General features: G+C 54.7%; 1 protein-coding gene across 1 annotated transcript in view; it reads left to right on the top strand.

Annotated features, from left to right (window-relative positions):
- The window catches only part of PRPF6 (pre-mRNA processing factor 6), a 30,572-nt gene extending 10,830 nt beyond the window's left edge, over positions 1 to 19,742 (top strand). The window contains exons 10-21 of the mRNA XM_007954645.2: positions 6,815 to 6,933; positions 8,104 to 8,322; positions 9,570 to 9,692; positions 10,790 to 10,911; positions 13,314 to 13,452; positions 14,385 to 14,504; positions 14,639 to 14,815; positions 15,500 to 15,633; positions 16,148 to 16,239; positions 16,937 to 17,051; positions 18,789 to 18,915; positions 19,590 to 19,742. Coding sequence (XP_007952836.1) covers positions 6,815 to 6,933; positions 8,104 to 8,322; positions 9,570 to 9,692; positions 10,790 to 10,911; positions 13,314 to 13,452; positions 14,385 to 14,504; positions 14,639 to 14,815; positions 15,500 to 15,633; positions 16,148 to 16,239; positions 16,937 to 17,051; positions 18,789 to 18,915; positions 19,590 to 19,742 — 1,640 coding nt within the window. The remainder of the gene's footprint in view (positions 1 to 6,814; positions 6,934 to 8,103; positions 8,323 to 9,569; positions 9,693 to 10,789; positions 10,912 to 13,313; positions 13,453 to 14,384; positions 14,505 to 14,638; positions 14,816 to 15,499; positions 15,634 to 16,147; positions 16,240 to 16,936; positions 17,052 to 18,788; positions 18,916 to 19,589) is intronic.
- The last annotated feature ends 1,185 nt before the right edge of the window (positions 19,743 to 20,927 follow it).

Below are 20,927 nucleotides of genomic sequence, written 5' to 3'. Positions count from 1 at the left end.
CTCACATGGTGCCCCCTTCCCTGAGGCTCTCACACGGTGCCCCCTTCCCTGAGGCTCTCACACGGTGCCCCCTGCCCTGAGGCTCACACACGGTGTCCCCTGTCCTGAGGCTCTCACACGCGGTGCCCCCTGCTCTGAGGCTCTCACACACGGTGCCCCCTGCTCTGAGGCTCTCACACGCGGTGCCCCTGCCCTGAGGCTCACACACGGTGCCCCCTGCCCTGAGGCTCTCACACGGTGCCCCCTGCCCTGAGGTTCTCACACACGGTGCCCCGTGCCCTGAGATTCTCACACGTGGTGCCCCTGCCCTGAGGCTCTCACACATGGTGCCCCCTGCTCTGAGGCTCTCACACGGTGCCCCCTGCTCTGAGGCTCTCACACGCGGTGCCCTCTGCTGTAAGGCTGCAGATGTTTCATAAAGCAACCCTTCTCCTGCTCAGGCCAGTGTCACAGAGCCCTTGAGGTTCTGCTGCTAGGTGCCCAGAGAGGGACCCCACTCTGCTAGCAAGCCTCTTGCTCAAAGACACAGCTTTCTTGCTTTGTGGGCCAGGAAGCCCACTGCTCTGTCTCATGCTAGTCTCTTGGTGCTGCTGCCATCTCTCTGCTATCTCAGCACAGGGACGTTGGGTCCAAGAACACACTTCACTCCTGGCTTTTCCTTTTTGATGGTAGCATGATCCCCTTTCCACCTCTGCGATGTCTCTTTTTAAGTTTAGCAAGATGGCGAAACCAATCCCCATGTTACGGTTCCATATACCTTATTTTTGTGGTCTGACTCCTAGAAGGGTACTGAATACTTTATTTACGTTGTTAGCAAACTATCCGCTCTCTTTATTGGGCCACAAGGGCGTCACATTTGCATAGTCCCACCCAGTCATCTGGTGTGAGTCACACAGACCGTGGCTCAAAGAACCAGACTAAGTAATTCCCTGCACCACAGATGTTCTGACACAGGGTGATATCTGAGCCCTGAGAAGCACTTTGGAAAGTACCCGATGGGTTAGCAGTGGTTGGTGTTTAGTTCCCCTCCTGCAGGCTGCCAGTGAGACACACATGGAGATGTTCCCACCCAACCCCTAAAGTGGAGACAATTGCAGCCCAGCCACTGGACCCGTGTCTGGATGAAGGCAACTCCCACAGATTCTGTCCTGCTTAAGTATTTTGTACCGCACAGACCATATTGTACAGTTTACCACCACCGATGCTCCTGACCCAAACATATATGCAGTACGCACATGTATGTCTGGAATATGCACCCATGCACATAGAACATGTACTGACACAGAGGACACACATGTGGAACATATACATGCACACATGGAATGTGTGTAGACACAACATGTACCCGTGCATATATAAAACACGCACGTGGATGTGTAGAATGTAGAGCTCATACCTGTACACACAGAACACATATCCATGCACACAGAATACACAGCTGCACACATGGAACATGCACGGAACACATACACGCATACATGGAGTACACTGTTGCACACATGGAACATGCACAGAAAACATACACATAGTACATGGCCACACACATGGAACATGCATGGAACACATACACACAGTACACAGCCTCATAGATGGAACATGTAGGAACACATACGTGCACACACAGGTTGCACTGCTGCACGTGTGGGACACATACAGAACACATCCATGCACACACAGTACATAACTGCACATGTGGAATATGCAGGAACATACCCATGTGCACACAGAGTACACTGCCGCACACATGGGATGTGCACGGAACATATACAGACACAGAGTACACAGCTGCATTTGTGGAACATGCAGGAACACATACCCACGCACACAGAGTACACAGCTGCACACGTGGAACATGCAGGAATACCCCCCCACACACAGTGTACAGCTGCAAACATGGAACACATAGGAACACATACCCATTCACACAGAATAGATAGTTGCACATGTGGAAGATGCACAATACATATGCACACACACAGAGTACACAGCCACACATGTAGAACATACAAGAACACCTACCTGCACACACACAGTACACAGCCACACATGTGGAACATGCACGAACATATATCCGCACATAGAGTACAGGGCCGCACACATGGAGCATGCAGGAGCACATATCTGTACACACATAGCACACAAGTACACAACAGCACACGTGAAATATATAGGAAGAAAGGGTGTATTCTCTGTGGTTCTCTGGTCTATACCTTGCCACCCAGCTGAGCTTCATCTCCATTTTTCTTTGGCGTGTTTGATGTTCCTCTGCCCCCCGCTGGTGTCTTAACTGCTTGGATTCTTGGCCTGGAGCAGTGACTTCCTTTGCAAGGCGTCAAGTCCTCAGGGCTCCCGTGTCTGCAGTTCCTGTTAGCTTGTCCTTCTGGAGATGGAGGCACTTGCTGGCACCTATGGAGAGGCCTCTGGGCTTGGGATGTAGTTTCAGTGTCCCGGTTTGGCAGTAATTCACCATGCTTGGCCATCAGGGCGCTGAGCAGCTAGTGCAATATACTGTCCCACCTCAGCACTGAAGAGCCATGACTGTGCCTTGGGTAAGGTGTCCTCCTCAGGATCTCCTCCTCCACACAGCAAAGTTCCTTGCTGTAGATGTGGAACATACCTTACCAGTGGGCTGGGATGTGTGGCAGGGAGGAGCCCAGCACCCTTGCTGGTTCCTAGCCATATACTTTCGCAGAAGAGGCCAGCTGTGGGGTGGCATCAGTTCAGACCTCCCCCTTCTAGTGCCATGACCAGTGCTCTGTGGGTAGCTGTCTGGTCCTACCAGGTGTGGCCCTGAATGTGGGTCCAGGGTGTGTCCATGCTGCTGGCTTTCTGCTGTGACATGTCCCTGGATGGTTAGAGCCCATGGCAAGGTCACTGTGACAGATACGGCTCTGTGGGATGTGGAAACCCTCAGCTGTCATCACGCCTGCCATGGAAGGGTGTCTGGGTGAGCCATGTGTGGCCTGTGGCAGCATACGTGGGATCCATCCCACAGGTCCAGGGACCCTGGGGAGAGAGTACTGAGAGCTTCCTCTGCAGTGGGCCCTTGGCAAGTTATGGGTCACAGATATATGAGGCACAGGTGACCTTATCTGCTGACTGAAGACCTCCCCAGAGCTCTGACCCCCAACCCTGACGAGCTTGTGGGCAGCCTTAGCTGTTGCTCCTGGCTTGCTGGAGACCCACACTCTGCCCACCTCCCAGCCAAAGCGGATGCTGGACGGTGACCTGACGTGACAAATGTGGAGCAGTGTGGGCACTCTGGGATTCTAGGCATGTCTTTCTTTTCTGGTGATTTCTGCACACATACACTCACATGCATGTGTGCACATTTACTGTCTCACACACACAAGCATATGCACTTGCACACGTGCACTCACACCCCCTCAGACACATGGCATTCACGTACATGTTCTCATGAGCACACACAGATACTCATGCACAGGCACTTACATGAACACATAAATGCACTCACACTCATGCATACTTATTCATGACTATGCACACATGAAGTCACACATTCTCATGAGATGTGCACACATGCACTCATGCATATGCATTCACACAAACATGCAAACACCTGTGGGGACACACTCACACATGAGGAAGTATACATGCATTGATGAACATGCACACATGCATTCACACATTATCATGAGCACACACACTCATGCACACATTCACACACGTTCTTATGAGCATGTACATGCATGTACTCACCCACATGCATCTACACAAGTACGCACACGTGCTCACGCACACGTAGCCATAAATATAAGTACATGCAGCTGTGTACACACGAGCATGTGCACACGTACTCGTGTATGTATGTGTCCCACACTTTCACACATGTAGTCATGCATGTGCACATGTATGCATCCATGTACTCATGAGCATGCATGCACACAGTGCACTCATGAGTCTGTGCATGCATTCACACACATGCAACTCTTAAGGATGCACCCGCATGTACACACACATTCACATAAGTATATGTGCACACATTCATATACATGTGCGAAAACGGCAAGGAGGCCACATGTTCTGACCTCCTCTAACCCCACAAGAGGAAGACAGGATTGCCAGCAGTAACCCAAGGCCTATTCCTGCCAGGGCAGACATGCTGCCTTCCCCCTCCAGCCCTTGCTCCAACCGTTCCTCCCAAAGCACCTACCACCTCTCTCCTGGGTTCGATAATTTGCTGCAGTGGCCACACAGAACTCACAGATTACAAGGTTTATTAGGGAAGCACCAAGCTACAATTTGCGTTCAGGAAAAATGCTCAGTCTCTCTCCCCAGCCCACCGTCCCTCAGCCAAGAGTCTCTCACAGTCTCTTTCCCAGCAGTGCTGGTCCCTCAGTGTCTCACTTAGCAATGCGTGTCTCTTGCGTCTCTTTCCCAGCAGCGCGTGTCTCAGGAGCCCGTGTCTCTTTCAGCAGCACATCTTCCTCAACCAGCAGTCAGAGAGAGTTCTGCCTCTAGGAGGCCTCCTTTTGAGCCCGGCAGGGTGGTCAAACTAGCCAGTCATAGCATCAGAACTCTAAGCACCTGAGAGAGAGATAGGGCACCTCCCAGAACATTGTTTTGTGCCACTCCCAGTAGAAGTACTCCAGGTGGGCAACTTCAGCAATCAGGAGCTCCTCAGTTGCTCATAGAAAATCCCACCTTGGAGTTTACAAAGACTTATGGGTAGAAAAGCCACACTAAGTAATTTACTAGACCACAACATGTATCGATGAGTATGTACATGTGCTTATATAAGTATGTGCAGACATTCACATGTACTCAGGAGCATGTGCACACATACACAAGCACTCGTGAACATGCACGTGCAAATGAACACATTCACATTCACACATGTACTCAAAAGCATGCACCTGCACACAAATATGCACACACATTGATGCACTTTGTGCATGTGTGCAATGCACACAAGGCACTTATGAACATGCATGTGCAGATACACAGTTATGTGAGCATGTGCACATTCGCACATGCAAGCACGCACATGCACGTGAATATGCACATGCATTTACGTACTTGTGTCTGTGCACATATATGCACACAGGCACTCATGAGCATGCACATGCAGATACACACATACAGCAGCATATGTACATTCACTCCTACAGGCATGCATGTGCACACAAATATGTGCACATTCATGCACTTCTGTATGTGCACACATATGCACTCAGGTACTCATGAGCATGCACATGCAGATACACACGTGAGCATGTGCACATTCACACATACAAGCGTGCACATGAATATGTATGCACACACTTGTACATGCACGCACATACGCATCATACGCATTCACGAACATGCACACCTGTGCTCACACATGTCTTACAGTGTATGTGCACACATCCACACACTTGTACTCACTAGCATGAGCATATGGATACACACGCACTCATGCATGCATTTGTGCACACGCACACATGCCTGCACACAGTCCTGCAACTACACATACAGTTGGTTTGTTTGACTCAGACTCTAAGCAAAGCCCAATGTGTCTGTCTGGTTGGTGTCTCTTCTAGGTTCTTCTCTGTACCCCTTGTCCCGATCTGAAAGAATTGGGTCTTTAGCTTGTGAATGTCCTGCCTTGTGAGGTTTGCTCATTGTGGTTGTGCCATTGGACATCCCTGGGTTTCCATCTTTCTTGTTGATCTGGGGCTCGATCAGATTCAGATGGGATTTTTTTCCCCAGAGAGCCCCAGGGTGGGTGGGCACTTGCTGCGTGATGTGTGCCCGTGCCTGGCCAGCCTCTCCTTGTGGTCGGGTTGGGCATCTGCTTTGTTAGGCCAGTGCATCTTGTGCTTCAAGCAGCTGCTAGTGTTCATTGCCTGGGTCCGTTCCTTGACAGGCTTGTGAAACAGTGACGTCACAGCAGTCATTCTTTGTGCTTTTGTTGCCAGGAATCTGCTATAAAGAAGGACTTGTTTGTGTCTTCTTAGGTAACTTTGATTTTTGTTCAGGATATAGTATTTAGTGCTGTTTTTCCAATGTATTCATCAGAGCTGACCCTCTGCCACTCTTCAGAAGTGACTGACGGTGTTGGCTCTCCTCAAGCATCAGCGTGGACTCTAGGACATCCTACATGCACAGGTGTGGACACACTGTGGCTGTGTCCTCACCAGAGTCCCGGATAGCCCATCACTGTCCAGTAAGGCCCTTCCAGTCTGCTCTAGAGAGATTTTTTAAGAAAGAACATGTAATAATGAGCTCTTCCTGGTACTTTTTTTCTCCTAAGATATTTTTTTATTGAGGTGTAATTTATAGATTTCCTGAGCGTGAAGTTGGGTATTTTGACAGATACAATCACACCTCTATCAAAGGCAGAGAATACCGCCCTCCCCCAGAAGGTCCCTGCACTCTCCATGGCCAGTCCTGGCCCTGCACCGCTCTGGGCTCTTTACTCAGACAGTCTCATGTTCTGTGCCCAGTCCTCCCCCGACACCACTCTGTGGGCTCCTTCACTAACATAGGTCTGCCTGGTTTGGGTGGAGCCCCGTTCCGACAGCCCTTTGCACCCAGCGTAACCTTTCTAGACTCACTTATTGGCTGCACATATCCTGTGTCCTTTGGTGGCTTTCTTGCTTAGGCACCACAGATGTTCTGTGTTTGTTGTTTGTCCCTGCCTGACCTGAGGGTCCCCATCTCTCCAGGTGGAGTGGGGTTGGGGCCCTGAGCTCTGCGGCCCTGAGGCATGCCCTTTCCATCCTGTGTATCAGCTTCTCAGCAGGTGGGCAGGCTCTCTCTCAAGCCCTCTTTCCCCTTACTTGCTTTCTCGTTTTCTCTCTCCCAGCCCTCGAGCATGTTCCAAACTCAGTTCGCTTGTGGAAGGCCGCCGTGGAGCTGGAGGAGCCGGAAGATGCCAGGATCATGCTCAGCCGTGCAGTGGAGTGCTGCCCCACCAGTGTGGAGGTGAGGCCTGGCACCGCTGGCTGTGATGCTACGTGGTACCATGGGAGGAGGCTGTGATACAGCGTTACATCACAGGGACTGTGACACATAGGGGCGTGATGTTTGGGGCTGTGACACAGCATGGAGTTGTGAGGCTATGAGGTCATGTGGGACTTGTATGGTCTGTGGACTCATTGGGGCTGTGACATGCTAGGGTTGTGATGTCATAGGGACTGTGAAGTTACAGGGCTGTTCCATATTGGCTTGCCACAGTGGTTCCCTGGCATAGGCCTGATTCCTGGTGAGTGTGTGGGACCAATGTCACTCACACCAGACCATGGGAGGCTGTGCCTGCCTTCTCCAGGGCCGCCTCTCCTAGCCTAGGCCCAGGTTTGTGGGCAGAGGAGCTGAGGGTGAGGGGTGACGAGCTCTGGCGCGTGTTCCTGCCAGCCAGCCTATCACGAGTTCAGCTCTGTGCCTCTAAGCTGCTTAGTTTACTTCAGTTGTAAGGCTTTCAGGGGGCACCTGATGGCACAGTAGTGAAGCGCTTAGTTGCTAACCCCAAGCTTAGTGATTTGAACCCACCAGCCACTTTGTGGGAGAAAGAATGTGGCAGTTTGCTTCTGTAAAGATGACAGCCTTGAAAACCCTCAGGCATTCTGCTTTGTGGACTTGACGGCCGTGGTGGATAAGCCAGGTTTTGGCATCTGTGTGGTGACCTTAGCCTTGCTCTTAAGACACCCGGTATGTCTTTAATTATCTGAAGGGGCGTTACGAGTTTCTCAAACTAAATTAATCTTAATTTATTTACATAAAAACAGAGCTCACACATGTGTTTTGGCGAGGGAATGTTATGGAATCAGCAGTCTTGTAGACAGGGCAGCAGTGTACCCTGATCATGTGGCATGTCGATACCTGCTGTGGACCTGGTACCTGCACCTGAGGGGTCCTGGATTCTGTACATTCAACCAAACGTTTGGAACATTTGGGCAAAAGTCCAGCAGCTGCTTCTGTCAATGAAGCAGTCGCTCACCAAGTCAGGCAGGGCGAGTAGTGACCCCATGGGACACTGCTGGAGACAAAGCCCTGACTCTCACCTGTGCAACATGTCCAGCCGCCGGTCACCCACTCCCTCTGCCGGATGGGCTGCTCTCAGCACTGGTGTCTCACTTTCTGACACCTTCTCTGTAGCTCTGGCTTGCTCTGGCAAGGCTTGAGACTTACGAAAATGCCCGCAAAGTCCTAAACAAAGCCCGGGAGAACATCCCTACGGACCGGCATATCTGGATCACAGCTGCCAAGCTTGAGGAGGCCAACGGGAACACGCAAATGGTGGAGAAGATCATCGACCGTGCCATCACCTCGCTGCGGGCCAACGGTGTAGAGATCAACCGCGAGCAATGGATCCAGGTGGGGTGGTGTGCTGCCTGCACTCAGTCTCCTACGTGCTGCTGACACCTAGGAAGGTGCACCAGCATGCTTCCTTCCCCTGTGGGATTGGGCCCTCTCCTCTTTCTGTAGGCCTATAGCTAATGGAGGCTTTGAAGAGCACCCCATTGTAGGACATGCGTCTCCTCACCTCCATTGCTCTATGGGGTCACACACAGACACACACATACAAGCTCATAATAAACATACATACTCCTACTTAGATGCACGTGCACAGATGCACACACAGACTTGTACACACACAGGCTTTCATGTATACACAGACTGTCACACAGGCCCACAGATACGAGTACGCAGACTTGCACACATACTGTCACACAGACTCACATGCACTCACACATACCACATGCAGACTCACATGCACACAAAGGTTCCCACACACACTTGCACAAACATACGTACACACATACACATACACACACACACAGGCTCTAGTGTGCCATGCGATCTCTGTCAGTCTGGTTCCGTTCCTGAGCACCCCTCTGGCGAGAGTTGGATGCTGTCTGGTCTTCCTACAGCTATGTTTCCATCTTGTCAAGAGAAGCAGCCATCAGGTCATGATCACTTTATTGAGCACCTGCTGTGTACTGGGCCATTGCTAAGTGCTTCACAGGCACTGGGAGGTCCCATCCTGCCTTCTCACTTGGGCACCATCTTCAGAGCCCACTCAGCGGCTTGACTGAAATGCTTAGGCATATCCCTCACAGCACCCGTCTCATGGGCCCTAAGTCTGCTCTGCTTATCTCACACCCCCACTCACATTTGAGCCACTTCCTTCCTCCTCCCGACTCTGGCATGTGTTCTGGTTCTTTTTATCTCTCTTCTGACGTTCCTTCACGTCTCCTGTTTAACTCAGGGGACCTCTCTTACCTCTCATGTTGGAAATAGTCCATGGGTATCCCCCACTGGGTCGTCTTAAATTAGTACTTTGTACATAGTGGACACTTGCTTGACATAGTGAACGAGTGCGGCTGCGTTCACTTCCTCCGTGTTTATCCAGCACTTTTATGCCAGGCCCCTGTGCTACATGTCAGGGCCAGAGATGAGCAAGGGGAGGATGGGCACGGATGAGCCTGACAGGCTGTTATGCTCAGGCAGTTAAAGGCTGCAGTGCTGTCGAGCCCCGGCGACAAGTGGACGTCATCAGAGGGCAGCAGGTGCATTCAGGCACCTGTACCTCGGCTGTAATCAGTGTCGTGTTCCCCTAGGACGCCGAGGAGTGTGACAAGGCTGGCAGCGTGGCCACCTGCCAGGCAGTCATGCGTGCCGTCATCGGCATTGGGATTGAAGAGGAGGACCGGAAGCACACCTGGATGGAGGATGCTGACAGCGTGAGTGGCGGGAGGGGCAGGAGCTCCAGCTCAGCTGCCCGTGAGCGCCGCTGTTAACGCACGTCTTGTGTGTGCTCACAACGTGAGGAATGCTTGGCTTTTATTAGTTTGGTTTTCATGGCAAGTAGTGTCCTGTGTGCCAAGAGTCCAGCCCCAAGCCATGTACCCTAGCTCTCACCCTGCCACCTGTGGGCATGAAGGGCGTCAGAGGTGCTAGTGGGTGAGATGTGGGGCTTACAGGCTACAGTGAGATCCCACCTATACCTGAGTCCCTGGACGTCACAGCCATGGCATGTCTTCTCACACACTGAGCAGTCTCGGTGGCTGTGAACACAGCAGGGCCGTCTCGGGTGGTCAGAGAGAAGCCCATGTGCAGCCTAGCTAGCTACATGGCACTGCTGAGTATCCTGTGTGGGAGGCGAGAGGCCGCATCTGAGGGTGGTGGTAGTGCCCCTCGGTGGCAGTGGCAAGACCAGTGCTGGGTGCCTTTTCATGGTGAGCTCCGTGTCAGCCAGGGAACAGCTACTGGCCCGTGTGTGGAAGAGGGTGGAATCCTTTGCACAGCTCTGCAGAGGGGTGGGCTTTCTCCCATGTTGACTGTAGCATTTGTAATGGGAAGTAACTGCCACCCTTGCTGCTTTTTCTAACAACGTAACAAGCTTCCTGACAACATTGTATCATGTTGGTTTCTGTGGAGGTTACAGAGCACTCAGCTTCCTGTTTCTGTGTAGGCTGTTGAGTGACATAGATTAGTCTGCACATGCGTGAACATCCTCCTCGTTTCTGTTCTGCTTGTCCTGTTTCCATTCATTCCCTGCCTTCAACCTTCTCATCTTGGTTTTAAGGTCACGCGTGACCATTTGGTCTCAGAAGGGTGAGATTGTAAAGGCTCATCGTCCCTGCGGTTGACAGTTCCTGGTTTTTAAAAGAAACAAGCGTGTGACGCTGGCTCCCACATCGCCATCCCTGCCCTCCCACCCTGGGCTGTGGCTTTATCTGTGCCAGTCACTCCTGCAGCTTCTAGCAGTTGTGGTCACTTGGCCATTGCCTGAGGGTGTGGGGTGTCTGGCTGCTGGCTCATCTCTCTCTCCCTCTAGTGTGTGGCCCACAGTGCCCTGGAGTGCGCCCGTGCCATCTATGCCTATGCCCTGCAAGTGTTCCCTAGCAAGAAGAGCGTGTGGCTGCGAGCAGCTTACTTTGAGAAGAACCACGGCACGAGGTACGTGGGCCAGGCGGGCAGCTGTGCTACTGGGCTCGGACTACTCTGAGGTCCGACTTCTCTGAGGGTGTAAGGGCAGCATGGAGCTGCAGGTGTTGTTGTTGTTATGTGCCATCAAGTCAGACCCAACTCATAGCGATCCCTTCTTGGGTTTCTGAGGCAGTATCACTACAGAAGTAAGTTGCTCCATCTTCCTTCTGCAGAGTGGCTTATGGGTTTGAACCACTGGCCTTCTGGTTAGCAGTCAAATGCCTTAGGCACTACACTACCAGAGCTCCAGGAGCAGGGCTTTATTTTTACTTTATTGTGGTGAAAACATACACGCTAAGACATTCACCAGTGTAACAGTTTCCACATTTGTAGCTTGGGGACATTGATGATGTTTTTAGTGTCGTGCCACCATTATTGCTATCCTTTTCCAAAATGTTCCACCACTGTTAGCATAAACTCAGTGCTGGGAGCAGAGTTTTTATGGTGGTGGTCTAATGTGTTCGGCTTCTCTCGAGGTGGGCTGTCTCTGCTCTGTGGCTGAGAAGGAGGCCTGGGGATCTTATCTGCTGCCCGTCACCAGCTGGGGCTTGGGGTACCCCACGTTCTGCTGAGGCTTCTGCGGCTGAGGCAGGGCTGGGCTTAGAGAGGCGTGGTTCTCATTTTGCCTGTGTTGGCTGAAATTCTTGTGCCTTGAGGAGGTCCTGCACAATTCTCTTTAATTGGGAAAACATTTCCAGGCTGTTTCGTTGGCCATAAATGCTGATTGAATTAGGTGTTGCAACTTGTTCTAAGTAGCTCCCCAGGGCCTTGCTCCCCTGCACACTCGCCCACACCCCTTTGTATACTTGCACACTTCCTCCCCTGCACACCAGTCTGTATACCCACATGAGCCCTTCCTCTGTACACCAGTCTGTACCCCCGCACACTCCTCCTGTACACCAGTCTGTACACCCACACGTGCCCTGCCCTGCACACCAGTCTGTACACCTGCGCGCTCCCTCCCCCTTGCACACCCCTCTGTGCACCCATGCACTCCCTCCCCTGCATACCAGTCTGCACACCCGCGTGCTCCCTCCCCTGCATACCCCTCTGCATGCCCGCACACTACCTCCCCTGAACACCCCTGTGCACGCCCACCTGCTCCCTCCCCTCTCCCCTGCACACTCAAATGTGTGCTGAACGATGGGTTTTTTGGCTCTTTTTAGACTGAGGTGGTTTACTCTTCATCTATGAAAGTCTTCTCATATGTCCCTGAAGTATTTCCCCCCACACACTTACTGCGAGGTGGTTTGTTATTGATCTTAGTGTTAAAACTTGGTAGAGTCTGAGGATATAGCTGCCTTCTAGTGTGAGTGCTTGGTGCCAAAGCTTCCCATGAGTGGCCTGGACAGCAGCGCAAGCGGTTTTCAGGTTGGGTTGTGGACGTGCCTGTTCTTCAACATCTTCCCTCCTAGTGGGAGTATGTGTCCCTTTGTGATCCTTCTTCGAGGCATAAGTGCACTTCCCCCCCATGACCTCCCTGGAGGTGTGGGTGTGTCCCCCCGTGACTCCCTAGAGGTGTGAGTGTGCCCCCCATGACTCCCAGGAGATGTGGGTGTGCGCCCCCACGTGACCTTCCTGGAGGTGTAGGTGTTCCCCCTCTATATGACCTCCTTAGAGGTGTGGGTGTGCTCCTTCTATGTGACCTCCTTGGAGATGTGGGTGTGCGCCCCGCCCCCCATGACCTCCCTGGAGGTGTGGATGTGTGCCCCCTCCATGACCCACCCTTGCATGGGTGTTCACTGCTGATCTTGACCCTTGGCTTCTGTGCAGTGTCCCCCCATCTCTGGTGACCATGATGGTCATTCTTCCCGGGCCTGCAGCCTCACAAGGTGACAGAGATGCTCTTTTCTGGGTTTCCTTGGGGGATGGTATCGCTGTTGCAGGTGTTGCACCCCCAGAAGAGACCCTTTTACTTACTCAACATGGACACTGAGGCCTCTGTCAGGACAGTGTGATGGGGGGCAGTGGGTGCACACAGCCAAGGTGGCGGTGTGGCCTGGTGGTCTTTCTTGGTGGTGACTGAAATGACTCCTCATGAGGCAGCGTCTCTCCAAGGCCAAGACCTCCGCTGGCACCAGGGAGTCCCGTGATGGGGTTGCCCCTCCCCGGATGTGGCTGTGGGGGCCTTTTGTGATGCTCCCACCCCCTGCAGGCGGTGGTGTGAACAATGGGCTGCTTTGTAGAACCTGTCCGGTAGTTGATATCAAGGTCTTTATGGAACGAGGAGATTTCCCCATGCTGTCCCCGTTGTAAACCTGATAAATCATTTATGGCACCGGACTTTGGAGCAGTAACTGTCTTTACAGCCTCGTGCTGTGGCGAGTGCCTGGTGCTTTATGGCCCTGCTGACAGTGCCCTCTGCTTTGCAGGGAGTCCCTGGAGGCACTCCTACAGAGGGCTGTGGCCCACTGCCCCAAGGCTGAGGTGCTGTGGCTCATGGGCGCCAAGTCCAAGTGGCTGGCGGGAGACGTGCCTGCCGCAAGGAGCATCTTGGCTCTGGCCTTCCAGGTGGGTGAGCAGTGGTGGACTGTGAGGGATGTATGCCTGAGAATCCCAAGCCTTCCCTCCACTCGTCTCTCCATGGGGAGTAGGGTGGCCTTTGGCCTACTTGGAACACAAATGGTCCCTCGAGGCTTGTCCCTCAGCATCAGAGTTCTGTGTGCGCTGCCTGTTGAAGGCCAGCTCCAGGGAGGGGTCTGCAGTCCATGGCTGTTGTAGCTTGGCCAGGAGGTGCACAGTTCTTACCTTACTCTTATTGATGACCTGGGTGCTAGATGTAGGGTGATATGTGGTTCAGGATAGCATAGTAACGTCCACTCTTGCGTGCACGTTGGGGGGCCGGGCCTGGGTCTGACCGTATGCTCCAGGTTGCCTGTGGGGCACGTCACCTCTGTGCCCACCGTCACCTCTGCGCCCACCGTCACCTCTGAGCGGGCATGATGCTCTGGGTGGTTGTTCTGGGTGGCCTTGTGGGGCTGTGAGGTTGCCGAGCACATGGGGTGGCCAGTGGCTGCCATTGCTGCCTGCGGGGTGCTGCTTAGCTTTGGCGTAGGGGCTGCTGCTCGAGGGCCGCCAGTGGAGAGTATCGCCGGGCCCTGAGCCCTGCGTGGCCTGGTGCCTTTGCCCATCGTCATGACTGTTGGGCAGCTGGCTGGGTATGGGTCCGCATGTCTGTGACGGGAGGGATCCTAGGCCTTTTAGAAGCTCTGTGGGGTGGGCCAGGACCTGCCAAGGGCTTACCCACACTGGTGTGAATGTGGTACGTCTTCCAGGTGAGTCAGGGTTTCTAGTTGGAGTCTGCCCCTTAGCCTGTGACCTGGAAGTGCTCAGGGCCAGAACCGGCAGCCAAGACAAGGTGGGCTTAGCCCGGCGCTGCTTCTGGGCCAGCTGATCTGGTGGGTGCCTGCCGGGCCCCAGCCTGCCACCCTGTGCTCCTGCAGGCCAACCCCAACAGTGAGGAGATCTGGCTGGCAGCTGTGAAGCTGGAGTCGGAGAATAATGAGTATGAGCGGGCCCGGAGGCTGCTGGCCAAGGCACGGAGCAGTGCCCCCACCGCCCGGGTGAGTGTGGTCCCAGCCCTGACTGCGGGGGGCCACGTGCATATGGAGCAGAGCTCATGTGTCCAGTGAGGATGGGGACAGTGTGGTCACTCTGAGCAGGACACGGGTGGCCGACAGCATGTCCGCCTCCCCAGGTGTTCATGAAGTCCGTGAAGCTGGAGTGGGTGCTGGGGACCATCAGTGCCGCCCAGGAGCTGTGCGAGGAGGCCCTGAAGCACTATGAGGACTTCCCCAAGCTGTGGATGATGAAGGGACAGATTGAAGAGCAGGACAACGGGACAGAGAAGGCCCGGGAGGCCTACAGCCAGGGGGTGAGCCCGGGGGGTCTGCAGCCAAGGGGGTGAGCCCGGGGGTCGGGGAGAGAGGTCCTATAACCAGGGGGTGAGCCCGGGAGGCCTACAGCCAGGGGGTAGTGAGATTCTACAGTTGGGGTCAGCCCAGGGGAGGGTCCTACAACCAAGGGGTAGGGAGATTCTATAACCAGGGGATAAACCCAGGAGCCCTGCAGCCAAGGGTGAGTGAGGGATGGTCCTACAGGCAGGGGGTGAGCCAGTGGGAAGGTGTAACAGCCGGGGGTGGAGGGTGGGGTTCTATAACCAGGGAGTGAGCCCAAAGAGGGGGTCCTCCAGCCAGGAGGTGAGCTGGTGGTAGGGTTTAACAGCCAGGGGGTTGAGCCTGGGAAGGGGAAGCTATAGACTGTGGAACTGAATGCTGGGGCTGGGACCAGTGCCTGTGGCTCAAGTGGGAGCTGAATGGTTGTGGTCAGCAACTTCGAGTGTGGCTCACGTGTGTGGTGTTGAGAGTGAACACAGACACAGTGTGAGATTCAGGGTGATTCACACACATTATGTGCACAAAGATGCATTGTCTCGCACGTGACCCTCGCACACGCGGCCCCAGTGCACGTGGTAGCCACGAGATCACATCCTATCCTGGCTGTGTCTCATCCTGTACAAGACCTTTCTGATCCCTCACTTTTTGTGTTTCGGCCATAGTTGAAGAAATGTCCCCACTCTACACCCCTGTGGCTGTTGCTGTCCCGGCTGGAGGAGAAGGTTGGGCAGCTGACCAGAGCACGAGCCATCCTGGAGAAGTCTCGTCTGAAAAACCCCAAGAATCCTGGCCTATGGTGAGTCCTAGGATGGTGGCCTACCTCTCAGTCCATATCCTGTGGGCTGGTGCTTGGAGGGGCCCGATGACAACGTGGTGTTTGACCCATGCTCCCATAAGGATGCATGGAGGACCACAGCAGACAATGAGGCAGGTATGTAGGGTCCAGTGTGCAGGAGGTAGGCTCTTGGGGCTGGGGGTGGCCTCTTGGGGCTGGGGGTGGCCACACGGGACAGGCAGAGCATGAGCACAGGAACCTTGGGGGCAGTTTGTCCATCTGTAGAGCCTGTGAACACTGGGGAACAGGCAGGAGGAGGGTGGCTCCTGGGCACTGCGTCCAGAACCTCACTGGTGTGGGGCACGATTGGGTGGTGACTACAATTCTGGGCTGCTGCTTGGGGGATGGGCTCCAGGGGCAGGAACTGCCACTGCTGGTGTTCACCGAGGCTGAAGCCTTGCAGGTAGAGCTTTCCAGAAGCTGCCAGAACACCAGCCAGGCACATGAGGACCTTCCTTCTGGCCTTTCCACTCAGGTTGGAATCTGTGCGGCTGGAGTACCGTGCAGGGCTGAAGAACATTGCCAACACACTCATGGCCAAGGCACTGCAAGAGTGCCCGAATTCAGGTGAGGGGTGGGCGGGGCCAAGGCGCTGTGAGAATGCCAGCACTCAGGTGAGGGGCAGGCGGGGCCACACAGATGGAAGAAACGTTTGCTTCCTTTGAATCACTTTGTCTGAAGCAGTTGGCTCTACTTGGCCACTGAGACCTCTGGCTGAGATTCTCAGGCTCCAGGGGCTGGAGTGCTGCTGTCTCCTTTCTCCTACAGTTCCAGCTTCATTATCTGTCCCGGGTCTGTAAGTCTTGTAAGGGTAGCAGAGACAGGTTGGGAGTGGAAGGAAGTCAAAACCACCACTAACCTTGCCGCTCAGAACTCACTACCCGAAATCTGTGTTATCACGGCCTGTGCAGGAGATTAAAACCATCCTGGTTTTAAACTGACAGCTCTGTGAAACTGCTTCATTGTCATTAAGTTTCCAAACTGTGAATATTAATGGCTTTGCAGAATTATTTTCTGTGGATTTGCCAAAAATATACCACCCTCCTGTGAGTTGTCAGATCTGAGGCTGTCTTCTAGTATTTCGATCTGCCCCACCTTGAAGAGTGCAGGCCCTCAGTGTAGCGGGGCCTGTTAGGGCAGAGCCTCCAGGGAAGTCACTGCAGGCTCTGATCACACAGGTCCTCAGGTCAAGTCTGCACACCCCTCCCGGCAGCTGGTCAGGGCTCTTCTCTGCCCTGAGCTCATGCCTCTGTCTGATCCTCAGGCATCCTGTGGTCTGAGGCTATTTTCCTTGAGGCCAGACCCCAGAGGAAGACCAAGAGTGTGGACGCCCTGAAGAAGTGCGAGCATGACCCACACGTGCTCCTGGCAGTGGCCAAGTGAGTGCCTGCGTTGGGCCGTCACCCCGTGGGCAGGAGCAGGGCCTGGCTCCTCAGGGCCCGCCAGACGTCTGCTGTGCAGGCGAGGCTACACCTAGCTTGTGCTGGGTCCCACCTTGGCCCATCAGGCTCCTTGGGGTGGCCTGGGTGGCTGGGGTTGGTCCTGACGGAATGGAGGAGGGAGCTGCAAGCAAAGGCTGAGCTCGGCCTGTGCCTCTCCTCGTGTTGGGCGTCTGCGTCTGTCCCATCTCTCAGGACATCCACCAGCCTGAGTTGCCAAGACGCATGTGGCTGGGCCAAGGCCAGCACGAGCACATGGTGCAGTCAGGACTGGCCTTAGGTCGAGGTCAGGACGACATCTGTAGGGGTGCCTCAGGCAGGATCTGGGAGGACCAGCAGCACTCACCCACGCAGGCGCTGGAATGTGCACCCTCGGTGGGGTGGAGCACATGCCAGGGCAGGGGTGTCATCCCTGGCAGAGAGCTTCAGGGTGAGCCGGTGTGCGGGGCCTCGAGAACCAACCCCACCTTCTGGAAAGAGGATGGCCCGGGGATACCAGGCCTGAGTGCAGTGCCAGGGTGGGGTATCCACAGGGGGCAGTGTGACTGTGAAGGACTATGAATAAGAAGGACCCAGGTCTCTCCCCTGAGGTCTAGCTGGTATATGTCTGGCCGGGGATGAGTTGGCTTGGTGGTGCCTTTGGCCCCAGGTGCTAGGCTGGAGGCCCCTCCCCTGTTATATTCTTGTCTGACTGGAAGCTTGGTCTCCACCTGCCCCCACTCAAGTGGTGATGTGAAGAGGTGTCTGGCTTTCTGCCCCTTCCCCTTTTCCCAGCGGTCTCCACTGTTGCCCAGGGCCATGGTCTCTAGCAGGTCTGGTGGCAGCCCTGGCTCTGCAGCCAGAGAGGTGGAAGGTAGGCCCAGGCTGGGAGGCCCCCTTTATTCTGGCTTGTGTCTGCTAGACAATCCTGCCCTTTTGCTTCCACCTCCCAGAGGGACATTTATGTCTGAGGCTCTGATAGAGTGGCCATAAAACCTCGTAAAAGGCTTTGCTAAAACAAATAGTCCCCCAGGCCACACCAGGCCACATTCTGATGTGCTGTCAGGGCTGTGCCCTTCCCATCACAGTTTATCTAACGCTAGGCAATTAAGGCTTAGAAAGCAGTCAGGCAGGCAGTGCGCACCGGGTAGCTTTGGCACAGCGGGCACAGCAAAGAGGGCACGGGCAGCTAGACCACTCCGCAGCCTGGGAGCCACCCACCATCGTGTCCTGCCCTCTCTGGGAGGACGACTCACGGGGACCCTGAGTGGAGTCCCCTGGGCCCAGACATTTGTCAGAGTGTGTTCTCGTGGGCTGGAGCCACTCACCAGGCAGAGCAGTACCCTGAGACGTCTTAGCAGGACACCATATAACTCTCCTTCCTCAGAGCCTCAGGTTTGTTGGGTGAAGCTCCCCATGTCCGTGTATGTGACCAGGAGGAGTAATGCCTCACTGGGGCTCGGAGGGCTTGCTCTGTGGGTTTTTTTTTTTTTTTTTAAGAAACACTTGGGGTGTCCCCAGCGCTCAGTCTGGTGCTGAAGGCTGTACTTTGGTGTGGGTGCTCACGGCATAGCCACTCGGAGCTGCAGTTCCAGCTGCGCTGTGCTAGGACTCTGGCTGTGCCTCCCCTCCCACCGTGCCCCTCGGGTCAGCAGCCGTGATAACCAGCAGCTGCTCTGCCCCCTCCTTCCGGAACAGGCTGTTTTGGAGTGAGCGGAAGATCACCAAGGCCAGGGAGTGGTTCCACCGCACTGTGAAGATCGACTCAGACCTGGGGGACGCGTGGGCCTTCTTCTACAAGTTTGAGCTGCAGCATGGCACAGAGGTGAGACATGCCGAGCACAGCCGCCGTCCATCTGCTTCTGGTGTTTCTGGCCCTTCCGTAGCAGTGGGGCAGGGGACAGGGCTCCACTCTTGGTCAAGGGATGTAGGTTACAGTCTTGGGGTGTGGTCTTGTAGGTGACAGTCAACAGTCCCAGTGCTGGCTCTTCAGTTCATGTTGGATCATATCACCTCCTTAGTTCCTTACCTTTCATATTGCCTGTGGCCAGCAGCTTTCAGACACTTCCATCCTGTCTGAGTGTCTGCTCAGAGAAGGTGGACTCAGGTCCTTCTGAGTGAGATGCACTCAGGACCTGTGTGCCGAGGCCTTGCCTGGAGACCGGCAGTCCAGTGGGGGGCTCTGTGCTCCACAGAAAGAGGATCCACACTCCCCAGCACAGGGAGGCTCCATGCTCTGGGGGGGGCTGGTCCATGTTTTCCAGAAGGAGGGTCTGTATGCTCTGCAGGAAAGTGGTCCATGCTCCCCAGAATGGGGGGCTCTATGCTTCATGGATGGGTGTCCATGCTCTGCAGATGGTGGGGCTCTGTGCTCCGTGGGGGAGGCTGTCTTGACCATACTGAGAGACGGCTTGGTCTGGAGGTGCTGGGTCCTGCTGGGCCCTATTCCTCGCCATCAGTGTGTGTGGGGTGCCTGCTAAAGCACCTGTGTGCCCCCAGGAGCAGCAGGAGGAGGTGAGGAAGCGCTGTGAGCACGCGGAGCCGCGGCACGGCGAGCTGTGGTGCGCCGTGTCCAAGGACATCGCCAACTGGCAGAAGAAGATTGGGGAGGTGCTTGTGCTGGTGGCCGCCCGGATCAGGAACGCCTTCTAGAGGCCAGGCTGCCCTGAGAGGCAGCTGCCCCAGGCACAGGAGGCACAGGAACTTGGGTGTTCCTCAGGCAGCGTCCGGCGGAGGGGTCTGTTGTACTTGTCCATTAAATGTTCTAGTTTAGTGACTCAAGTGGTGACTGGCAGTTCTTCCCTGGCCCCTTGCCACTACCTCACTCTGCAGCATGGCTGGTTTGCCGCGTCTCTGTAGATGGGAACGTTGGGGTCACACACAGAGTCCAAGGGCTTCGCTGCTGGCCGCTCTAGGTGGGACTTCTCGTAGTTCTTGGCTTTGAAGAACCTTGCAAGCGATGTGACGGGAGTGGCTCCATGGCACCTGGCTTGGTGTTCCCTCCATGCCACCTGGAAGGCCTGCAGGTCCTCTTGGATCAAGGGGTGGAGGTCGAGAACCATTTGCAGTTGTGTGGGGCTGTCCCATGAGAAGACAAGCAAGAGACTTGGGGGTGGGTGGGAACGACTGTGCAGAACCTGGGACAGCAGTTCCTGGGAGCCTCTGCAGGGTGTCCCTTCTGCCAGGGAGGCCCTTAAGGTGTGTCTCCACTGTAGTTGTAGGCAGCAGTGGGCTTTTTCACCTTTGTAGTAAACTTTGTCCTGTTGATTTATAATCGGCAGTTTTGTCTTGAAGATGTTTTGTCTCCTCTTTAAGTTGGGAAAGATGCTTCCTGGGAGATGGCTGTCTGTTATCAGCTGGGCTTTGTGAGGGTGCAGGGGCTCTTGCAGGGCCTAGGGACCCCTGAGCTGAGTGAGATTCCTTCTTTTCCATCGTGTCTGGGGTGTTTGCAAAAATGCCTTGAGGTGGTGAACTGAACCCCAGTGTTGCTTTCCTAAACGCAAATTTTCTGCCCCATCATAAAGGCAGGGGTACCCTAGAAGTCTGTCTGAGGTGCCCGCCCACACTCGAAGCCACCTCCCCAGGACTGTCTGGTCTGCGGGACACCCCCCTCCCTGGCACAGGAGCTTTTTATGGGGGAATTGTCCTTGAGGGGCAGAGGGGCTTGAGATACCCGTGAGCCTAGGAGGGGGCGTTCTCTCAGAAAGTTCCACCTTAGGAGCTGCTGGGGCAGGGCCTAGCCAATGGGGCTATGTGCCATCAGACAGGTCCCACCCACCTGGTCTGCCCTAGGATGGAACAGGTCCCACCTCAAGGGCTGGGGGCTCTGCAGTCTGC

The sequence above is a fragment of the Orycteropus afer genome, unplaced genomic scaffold, assembly GCF_000298275.1.
Source record: "Orycteropus afer afer isolate SDZICR_OR568_19922 unplaced genomic scaffold, OryAfe1.0 scaffold00469, whole genome shotgun sequence".
Lineage (NCBI taxonomy): Eukaryota > Metazoa > Chordata > Mammalia > Tubulidentata > Orycteropodidae > Orycteropus > Orycteropus afer.
This window is presented reverse-complemented; position numbering and strand designations above follow the sequence as displayed.